Here is a 9,650-nt window from a genome sequence, read left to right as displayed (position 1 = left end):
CAATTTATTTATTAATACTATATATATATTTATTCTTGTGCTTCAATAGGTTGAGAAAGTAGTTATGAACAGATACTGCATTGTAATAGAGTCAGTAGTATTCAAAAAAAAAAAAACACTATATATTTATTTATAAATACTTGAAACGGATGGATAAAGTATAAGGCGCAAATGAAATTAAATGTGGGCATTGCATGAATGTCACGTTTTATGTAGCATCATATCCGGCCTCCGCTCTCCTATATAACTCCCCCATCTCTTCTTCATTTGTCTCACAAACACAAACAGAAACAACGTAACCTTAAAAATAAAAATGAGTGGTTGGAGTGAATGGTCGGAGCCGATTGTCCCGGTTCAGTGTCTGTCTGAAAGCGGCATTCAGACGATCCCGGAAAGGTACATGAAACGGGTGCCGGGGGCTGAGGTGGAGAACGAGGGGGTAAACATTCCGTTGATCGACTTGAAGGACCTGGATTCGTCCGACGTGTCGGTTCGCGATGGGGTCCTTGTGAGGATTTCGGAGGCGTGTCGTGAGTGGGGGTTTTTCCAGGTGGTGGGTCACGGCGTGGACCACGGCTTGATGGCGGATATGCAGGCGACGTGGCGGGAATTCTTCCGTTTGCCATTGGAGGAGAAGCAGGAGTACGCTAATAACCCGACCACCTACGAAGGATACGGCTGCCGCCAAGGGGTGGAGAAGGGCGCCAAGTTGGACTGGAACGATTACTTTTTTCTCTATTTTCTGCCCAACTCGGTCATGAATCCTTGCAAGTGGCCACATCTTCCCGTTTCATGCCGGTATGTAAATCTATAAGTTGATCAAACTGTTAACTTAATTGGCCTGATAACTAATCAATGCCTTAGCTTCTCAGTCGGTCTGAACTAATCAACTACTAATAACCTAAATTGGTTTACCTAAACAAAAATACACTTAAATGACACTCAGATATAATATGTTATCAAACAAAAATGACATTCAAATCTAGTTGTCTAACACCTAGAGATGGAGTCATTTTAAGTGTGGCTATCTCTAATATATATGCTGAATTTATAGATATATAAACTAATTTTTAATTTTGATATGAATTGAAGGGAATTGACTGCAAAATATTGTGGAGAGGTGGCGAATCTGGGAGAGAAGCTGACAAGGATATTGTCAGTGAACATGGGACTGAAAGAGGATAGGATTCATGAAGCTTTTGGTGGGTATGAAGAGAGAGGGGCATGCTTAAGGGTTAACTTTTATCCGAAATGCCCTCAACCAGACCTTGCGCTGGGTCTCGCTCCCCATTCTGACCCTGGTGGATTGACATGTCTCCTTGCTGATGCTGACGTGGCTGGCCTCCAAGTCTTCCACGATGGCAAGTGGATAACAGTTAAGCCACTCCCAAATGCATTCATTATCAACATAGGTGATCAAATTCAGGTATATATCTTTTATATGCGACATCTACAATAATAACAGTGACCAAGTTAACTATTGTATGTATATATACACGCACGTGTTCAACTTTGGATGTGCAGGTGATGACTAATGGAATATATAAGAGCGTGGAGCATAGAGTGATGACAAACTCGGAGAAGGAAAGGTTGTCAATGGCTTTCTTCTATAGCCCAGGTGGAAATGTGATGGTGAAGCCTCTCGAAGAAGTTGTTAGCAAGGACAATCCTGCAATGTATCCTACAATGACTTATGATCAGTACAGGGCTTTCATCTTGACAAAAGGTCTTCAAGGAAAATCTCAACTTGAGTCGCTAAAAAAATCTAAATCTTAGCTTCAATAATCATGTTTTTAATTTGTTGTATTGTCCAAGGTGCATGTGGATGTACAATTTGTTGAATTTAGACCATGGTACTAAGATTTAGTACATATAATAAATGGTTCAATTATTAATTAAATAAAGTTTGTTAAGTATACATGATTAAATAATAGTTAAATAAGGGCTGTTGATATATATATATAACGTGCATAAATGTACACAATTTACTCCAGGAGAAAATTGTGTACATTGTGCACTTGGAGTATTAGATTGTGCGCATTCATGCAGTAGTTCACTCGTTCTCACCTAAAATATGGTTCATGGGTAAAGAGTGAAATTGATGAATCATCTGAGTGACTAATTCATTTGGATAGATCAATGGTTGATGGTTGTTGAAAAATATAAGCAAAATGATGAGTCTACTTTATAAATATTGTAAACTTGAAAATTAATAATAATTATACAATTAACACTGAATTTTTTTTATTAAAACATTCAATTATTGATGAAAAAAATGGTTGTTGTCAATCCTCACTTTTTACGAGATGACCATATTCTCATTCAAACCCATAAGACACTAAGTATAAACCCTACATTGTGACTATAGGCAACAAAGGAGTACAGTGAGATAAATCAATCTCGGTTATATATATTAAACAAATAACTTTATAATATTTGAGTTATTTTCTTAAAATCATTTTTGGAAAAACATTTTCTATGTTTCCAATTAAACGGAATCTTTATTTAAAGTATCATGTTCCTCTCTGTAAAAAATGGCAAACACCCATATCACATGCACACCATGTCAAAAGAGTATTTTGTGCTTGATAAATTGTGTTCTCTCCTCTTTACATCACTAACATAACATGTGATACCAGAAAATTACATCACAAATTTCTTATGTCCTTGAAAGTAAATATATTACAAAGCATATTCCATCTTGATGACTAAGTACAACCCTAAGGTGATATTAATTGCACTTAGCTTATCAAGACGACACACAATAAAGTATATATGGTTTTATTAGTAGTAAAATGTTCTTCAATCCCTTGCAGATGCAAACATATCATCATTTATTCAAATAAGAGAATCATACATGGCAGCCGGCAACATGGGAGATTGGTACGACATTAAACTCCACTGGATGTTGTTCATCTCCATACCCGAAAACGGAAGCTGCAGATTGTTGATGAGAGATGATCCTGATGGTGATGCAAAGCTGTAGGTTTGGGACATGACTTCTTCATCAAACCGAATTCGTTTTTGCTGTGGGAACAATTCATTGGACCTGATCTCGTTCTTGTCGACCACTTCTGAGTCCGATTCGATGTCTTTCACGTTTGATTCGGATTCTTCGCAGAGAGATGGCAGTGACATGGGAGAATAGGACTTGCAGCTTGGCTTGGAGCTGCTACTACTGCAGGTTGCTTTCATTCTGTGTTCCTCCATTATTCTCTCTAGAAACCTTCCTTGTGCTTCCATTTTCATCTTCAAGCTTCTCTGTACCTTGAATATTGAAACAAAAGTCGAGTTTATAATAGCATGTTGAGTCCCAGCAAGAATAAACTATGCAGTTAAGGCTGACAGGTGCTAAGAAATTGTTAGACAGAGGCTGGTGAAGTGCCAAGTTCAACACCACTAGGTGACTGAGCGGTTTAATCTAACAAAGTGGTATCAGAGCCAGGTGCACTTGATAAGTGGTACCTCGTGCTGATCGCTCAGTCGCTTGTAAACATTCATTTGAATCTGCAGGGCTTCATTGAGCTGAGCACCCCTGTAAGGATGAGCAAATTAAAGAATGAAATGGAATTCTCAAAGACAAATTAAACATGAAATTTATGTTGATGGGGATTGGAAGCAGAAGCTCACGATGTTGCGCTGAAATTGGGGAGTATTTCCGATATGCTTCTCATTTCAAACTTGCCTCCTGCATCAGAGATGGAAGGAAAAAGAAACAGAAATTTTAGAAAAAGCTTAACCGATTCCAGAGATTTCCAACTGCAAAAGATGGCACATAGACTCACTGATGGGATCTTCAGGAACAAACTTGGACATCCTATATTTCTGCAGATATTAAAAAAAAAAATGTATTAGATCATTGTTTGAGACATTAAGGACAAGACTGTGAGGACATGACAGGTAATGGTATACTATATTGACAAAATTAAGATTGCCTCCTGCTATTCTTTTTGTGTTATGTCTCAACTAAAAGGCTAAACTGATAATTGAATTGCGCATTTATGTTTATATATATTATATGCTCAACACAGTGAGAGAGAGAACCTGCAGGTGGCTTTTTACATGGTAGATTGTCAATCCAGGAATGCTCATAACCTTCAAAATACCTTTGGGAGTTGCTCCTGCAAAAAAAGTGCAGAATGATATCAGACGTTCAAAGTCGAACCTAAAACATATATAAATGTTAATAAATTTGTTCATCAAGTGATTACTTACTTTCTGGACCTCCCAGCTGATTGACTGCCTTCTCGAACAGATTGTGCAGTTCCTGCGTCCATTTTAGCCGCTCTTTAGACGATCCCTCGGGGCGGCCGGGCCCCATTTTCGGAGGTGGAAGCTCAGTGATTTTCCCAGGCATGGCAGACCCAAAGACCCTGCCAAGTGACAAGGCTTAAGGACATAATAAATTCAAGCAGCTAAGTGCTAGCTGTCACCAGAAAAAGGTGGCAAGGCGATGCATACAATGGGAGAATGGGTAGGTAGGGATACCGAGGAATGTCTGTAATACGTTTCGGATTAAACCAAGCTGGGTGACAAGAGTCGTCAGCTTCCAAAACTCAAGAACATTTGACCTAGTTTACATCAACAGTGAAGAAATCTAGGATTCAGAGATTCAAAGGCAAACAGCGTGATGACAAGGAGAAGAAATTTTGTCTGCTTGCTCTCTGTATTATCCAAAAACAAAGACAAAGAAAGCCTTACAGGTTTGACTTCGAAATGGAGCGGCTAATTAATCTACCGATCACCTGAATTAATTTACCTCTTTAGAACATCTTCATAATTAATTTACCTCTTTAGAACATCTTCATTTATATCAGCACGTGCACTGCACGGGCCATGCTAGACATAGGCCGTGCACGAAACGGGCCTGTGCCTTTAGAACATCTTCATTTATATCAGCACGTGCACTGCACGGGCCATGCTAGACATAGGCCGTGCACGAAACGGGCCATGCTGGGCACAGGCGGTGCGCAAAACGTGGCTGATGTGCTTAATTTTCTTATTTTTTGGGCACACAAAAAACTTCATTTTGCCAAAATAAAATTTCCCTAAAAACCTTAATTCCCATTATTGTAAAAATCCACAAATATAAATGATCTTATAGTCCTTTGTCGCCTAAACTCTCCTTCGTCGCCTAAACTCACAATGCAATAGTAGCTGCAGGTTTCCCTTATCACTCAACAAATATAATCAAATCATCATCAGGAATAAAATCTTAGTCGCAAAAGTAGTTAAAGATGAAAGGCTAGAAACTCCAAAAGCACACATTATTATTATTATGCTGTATAAACATCATAATAAAAGCATCTCTACAACGTAACAATGAAAAAACCTATAAATTGTTCTATGGTTCTGATTTTCAACATGGATGCATCACAACAACAGATCCATTACAAAGGTAATATTGGCTTGGCTATACTATTATGTCAGCATCAAAAGCAACACAATTGATTGTTGGCCTCTGGTTTCTCAATCTCTACGGTCTGCCCCGCTTCAAGCTGCAAGACGGACACTTGTACTGCTTTATATTCTCGGCTTTAGCAGGCGTTATCTTCACACACTTCCCGTGAAACCACCTCTCACAGATGTCACACCCAATCCAGAACTCATCCGCATTGTAGTTTCCTCCACAGCTGCCGCACAGCGTTTCACCGTGCTCTTCTTCATCTTCTTCATAACTTTCATCAGCTAGCTTTGGGGCGCTTTTCACCTGACCATCACTGGTTCTCTGCAAAACAAAGAACAACAATAAATAACCACAAAGATGACCCAGCAGAGTTCCAAGAAAACTTCATAAAGGAAAAAAAGAACTATGTTTAGAGGCCAATTGTTTGGTTCTCTACATTTCTCTGCTAACAAAAGACAATACTAAATCGCCAATGTGCACTTTTTTTAATCACCATGCACTTATATTTAAGGAATACAAGACAAAGACCCCAACCCAGAATCATATAACACATAGTAATATCAATGTTGGCTTACCTTTGTACTGCCTCGTGATCTGCTCCCACTATCTGCACTGGGTTTGTCTTTCACGGGCTTTCTTTCTGTCACAACTTCAAAGACAGTGGGAAGATCGTTTATTAAGCTAAAAAGACGCTTCCTGCCAAATAAGCAACAACCAAGTGTTAAACACTAGAAAAGTGGTTGAATTGACACAAATATACGGAACCTCAAAGAAGGGAAATGTAGCATTAGAAGAATATTCTTGAGTGTGAATCTCCCTATTGTTCAGAAAGTTTTAAGTGCATGAAAAACAGTTGAAAGGATTCAGCTATGGTTGCTACAAAGATTAACAAATACGTATAGTTTGTGATGCAAATCAAATGACAAATTACTTCTGTTTATGATGCATATTATGAACTCTAGGAGTAAAGGAAACATTATCTGCATGATTAACATTCTTTATCAAATTCATGGCTTAAGGATTTCAAGAGTAACCAAGAGATAGGTTGGGGAATGCTCAAGAAATGCTAGTACCATTTTGCAATATTTTAGCCCTTCAAGTGTCTAACAGCAAGAAGATGATCACAAGAAGATATTTTATGAAATTAAGCCCTCGAAAAAGAAAAGGCAAATAATCATTGAAGAACTATTACTTCTTTTCAAAGTTAACTGCACAGAATCCTGTGGCAAGAGCTGAGGTAGCAAGAAATCCAGAACAAAAAGGAAACCTCTTCAACAGCCTTTATTCCTTTCCCTTCATTTCTAACCAAATTGGGCAGAAATGTATGCATTGGTTGTACAAGTTTAAAATAATTGTCCACCCTTATTGCAAATATCCATTTAAAACAAAAGGAAACATAAAAACCAGCCCCTAAAACATATCATCAATCACAACTCATTAAAAAAGGGCTAACCACAAAAATTGACAGACTTGGCCTAATTTCACAATTGTGGTATGGCCATTAAATAGTTACCAATTGAGGCACAAATTTAATATAGCACTAACAGGATAGCACACGTGTTAGGCTTCATCATATTGTCCATTAGTTTACAGATTAGAAAGAGATATTAAACATGTAGAGTTCTTTCAATGGACTAACCAAGTGTCTTAATATCCCTTCTTAAGCTGGAAACTAACAAGGAATCGGACAGACACATTACTTAATTTTCATATATTACCTCAATTAGTTTTATTTACAGGTCACACCATACTAGCGTGTCTAGCAAAGTTTGTGCTTTCTTTGGTAATAAACATAAAATTATTACAAGGAATCCAAAACTTCAAAAATGTGGCAGAGAGACATACTATACAATAAAGTATTTTATGTATCATAATAGCACCATGAGAACAGAAGAGAACTAGAGAAGTGTGTTGTAGTACCCAAAGACAATAGTTTACACAAGATGTTTCATCAATAACATTTTAACACAAATTGGATAATGTTAAAAAATATGCCACATACTCATGCAGATGGCAGCTATATTACAATAAAGGGAAAAGAAGACAATTTTTTTTTTTAAAAAAAAAGGCAAAAATCAACAAGATCACTACAAGAAGCTAACTTTCCTAAGAATACCTTTCATTCCGGTTGATCTGTGCTCCAAAGTAGAACGCCACAGAAAGCAACCAACAATCACTATGCACAGCAACCAGTGAAAGCCAATCTCTACGGTTCATACCATCCCTTGCAAAATTTATCCCAAGGGCAGGCTCTGGAAGCTCTGGTGGGACTTCCTCAGCAGGAAGGTTGACTTCCCAGGTTTCATTTGGATGTCCATATAGGCACAAATTCTCCTTCTCTATACAAACAGGAAAAATGCAACAAAGAAACATGTAGAAGTGACAAGGAGAAGAAACTTTAGATCATAATTCATAAATTAACAAAAACTAATCAAGAATTTAGTTTCGAAAGAATGTAAGAAGAACACAGGGCAATAAAATGGAAAGTTTCTTTCGTGGAATCAAACAACAAACTTTGTTTATTAGAGGTCCTGACTTTCTTTTACTATAAAAAAATTATACTTTATGCAGCCAATGGGCATTGATGTTTAAGGTTGCAAATTGCTTTTTCCTTTCTTTGATAAGTAAAGGGATATGACGCATTTGACAAGCAAAAAACAAGGGATCCATGAAATATACAAGCTTGATACTATCCAAAAACTGTATCCAGTTTAGCTTACAAATTGCATTTTTTAACAGGGTGCTCATACAAAATTGAACACACAAGGAGTGTGCTTCTACAACACAATAATCAGTAATTGTTTTAATTAATATGTTGCTGAAATCGCTAAAATTTAGCAAATTTGGATTTCAAAAGGCCAAAAGTAGCTAAAGTGACTTGGAACCACTAACCAAACATATAGTTGGGCCATAGAGTGCAGAATAAATCTATCCTATTTCCTCCACCGAACAATACACAGTAAAGTTCCACATTCCGAGATCCCACCGAGAAAAGAAAAAGACCTCAAAACCTCAAAACGAATTCCGATCTACAGTAAGAAATGGCGAATTCGAGCTAAAATTACCTGGATCACACAGACCGTAGAACTCATCTACATCTGGAAGAGCAAAAAATTGCATCCCTCAGCCAAAATTGAAAAATAATTTGGAGTATATTTTCATTACAGGAAAATCAGAGTTCATAGTTACCCTGAGTTAAAGCCCGAACAATTCCAGCCCGACGAGCGCTAAAATCCTTGAAGATCTCTTCTACAGTTCGAGGACTTGAAGAAATTGAAGCCATTTCTTAAGCTTATTGTGAGATCTAAAATATTTTATACAAAAAGAAGAAGAAAGAAAAATTGCTGGGAATTGATGGAAGAGTGAGTATTAACACATTAGATTGGAAATTAAGAAAGTATGTAAAATTGGGATTTGAGAGAGAGATACAGAGAATACATGCGGTGCATGAGATGAGAAATGAAACGTGAGAATCAATATAGACGGGAGAGAAGAAAAGAGGAATAGAGTATTGGGGCACCCAATTTTGCTTTTTCCACGCTCTGTAATGGGTGCGGACAGTGCTGAAGAGTTTTTGGATTTGGAGTGGTGGTAGAGGAAAGGGGAGTGGCGATAGTATAAATTATAATTCATATCTTCTCGCCTTCTCGCTTCTTTTGCTTTATTTTTATTTTTAAAAAATTGTCTTTCGTTTTTTGAATACAAAGTTACAAACTATCGACTCTATTACAATGTAGTATTTGTTCTTAACTACTTTCTCAACCTATTATTGAAATATAAAGAGTCAATTCTACTGAGGCTCGAACTCATCCCCTTCATATTATCTTTAGTTATTTATAAAAATAAATTAATTAATTATTCTTTTTGGTTTTTTACAATACACACCATCCAAACTAAAATCAATTTAAAAATTGAATTTTAAAAATTTGTCTTTAGTTATTTATTTTTTGAAAACTTTATTTTTTGTTTTTTACAAATACCACCCATCTAAACTATACCATTTTAAAAATTTCCTTTTTTTGTTATGATAAAAAAGAACTTAAAATAAAACTGGAGGAACATGAAACTAGAAATAATTACTCTAAAAATCATGGCAATGCCACCCCAATAAATATCAATAAGGCACAAGTCCTTTGGATGGATCTCATAAACATGAAGTCCGAGTTATGTCACATCAAAATTGAGAACTATCTAATTTCGCCCTTGTCCATGAATGAGACGCTAGTGTCATACGGTTGCAAAA

The 9,650-nt window shown here is 36.9% G+C and overlaps 3 protein-coding genes across 4 annotated transcripts; 1 reads left to right on the top strand and 2 right to left on the bottom strand.

The window, feature by feature from the left end:
* Positions 1-313: 313 nt before the first annotated feature.
* LOC116029201 (probable 2-oxoglutarate-dependent dioxygenase At5g05600) lies at positions 314-1,776 on the top strand. Its single transcript, XM_031271104.1, has 3 exons — positions 314-798; positions 1,093-1,426; positions 1,525-1,776. Exons 1-3 carry the CDS (start codon positions 314-316, stop codon positions 1,774-1,776), a joined length of 1,071 nt encoding a protein of 356 aa, XP_031126964.1.
* An 806-nt stretch (positions 1,777-2,582) lies between these two features.
* Positions 2,583-4,361, bottom strand: LOC116028275 (myb family transcription factor PHL7-like). Of its 2 annotated transcripts, none has more exons than XM_031269923.1 (6): positions 4,216-4,361; positions 4,045-4,121; positions 3,786-3,825; positions 3,631-3,688; positions 3,466-3,535; positions 2,583-3,267 (listed from the first exon to the last, which is right to left on the bottom strand). In XM_031269923.1, exons 1-6 carry the CDS (start codon positions 4,355-4,357, stop codon positions 2,839-2,841), a joined length of 816 nt encoding a protein of 271 aa, XP_031125783.1. In that variant the 5' UTR covers positions 4,358-4,361; the 3' UTR covers positions 2,583-2,838. The 2 variants fall into 2 exon arrangements, with proteins under 2 accessions (XP_031125783.1, XP_031125784.1); XM_031269924.1 differs by having other exon boundaries at positions 2,583-3,261.
* Positions 4,362-5,246: 885 nt separating this feature from the next.
* On the bottom strand, positions 5,247-9,006 carry LOC116030456 (PHD finger protein ALFIN-LIKE 1-like). The gene is made up of 5 exons (XM_031272709.1): positions 8,597-9,006; positions 8,473-8,505; positions 7,524-7,746; positions 5,983-6,103; positions 5,247-5,728 (listed from the first exon to the last, which is right to left on the bottom strand). The coding sequence occupies exons 1-5, from the start codon at positions 8,688-8,690 to the stop codon at positions 5,477-5,479; spliced, it is 723 nt and encodes a 240-aa protein (XP_031128569.1). The 5' UTR covers positions 8,691-9,006; the 3' UTR covers positions 5,247-5,476.
* Positions 9,007-9,650: the final 644 nt, after the last annotated feature.

This window comes from Ipomoea triloba, chromosome 9 (genome assembly GCF_003576645.1).
Source record: "Ipomoea triloba cultivar NCNSP0323 chromosome 9, ASM357664v1".
Taxonomy (NCBI): Eukaryota; Viridiplantae; Streptophyta; class Magnoliopsida; order Solanales; family Convolvulaceae; genus Ipomoea; species Ipomoea triloba.
The sequence above is the reverse complement of the archived record's forward strand: the minus strand, read 5'-3'. Positions and strand labels throughout refer to the sequence as shown.

Excerpts from the sequence above, each read along its gene's own strand:
- LOC116030456 (XM_031272709.1), bottom strand. The coding sequence starts at position 8,690 with ATGGCTTCAATTTCTTCAAGTCCTCGAACTGTAGAAGAGATCTTCAAG. Across the intron at positions 7,747-8,472 it reads CTACGGTCTGTGTGATCCAG|AGAAGGAGAATTTGTGCCTA; the intron begins GTAATTTTAGCT and ends CTGTTTGTATAG. Across the intron at positions 6,104-7,523 it reads CAGATCAACCGGAATGAAAG|GAAGCGTCTTTTTAGCTTAA; the intron begins GTATTCTTAGGA and ends CTTATTTGGCAG.
- LOC116029201 (XM_031271104.1), top strand. The coding sequence starts at position 314 with ATGAGTGGTTGGAGTGAATGGTCGGAGCCGATTGTCCCGGTTCAGTGT. Across the intron at positions 799-1,092 it reads CATCTTCCCGTTTCATGCCG|GGAATTGACTGCAAAATATT; the intron begins GTATGTAAATCT and ends TATGAATTGAAG. Across the intron at positions 1,427-1,524 it reads ACATAGGTGATCAAATTCAG|GTGATGACTAATGGAATATA; the intron begins GTATATATCTTT and ends TTGGATGTGCAG.
- LOC116028275 (XM_031269923.1), bottom strand. The coding sequence starts at position 4,357 with ATGCCTGGGAAAATCACTGAGCTTCCACCTCCGAAAATGGGGCCCGGC. Across the intron at positions 4,122-4,215 it reads TCAGCTGGGAGGTCCAGAAA|GAGCAACTCCCAAAGGTATT; the intron begins GTAAGTAATCAC and ends CTTTTTTTGCAG. Across the intron at positions 3,826-4,044 it reads ATGTAAAAAGCCACCTGCAG|AAATATAGGATGTCCAAGTT; the intron begins GTTCTCTCTCTC and ends TAATATCTGCAG.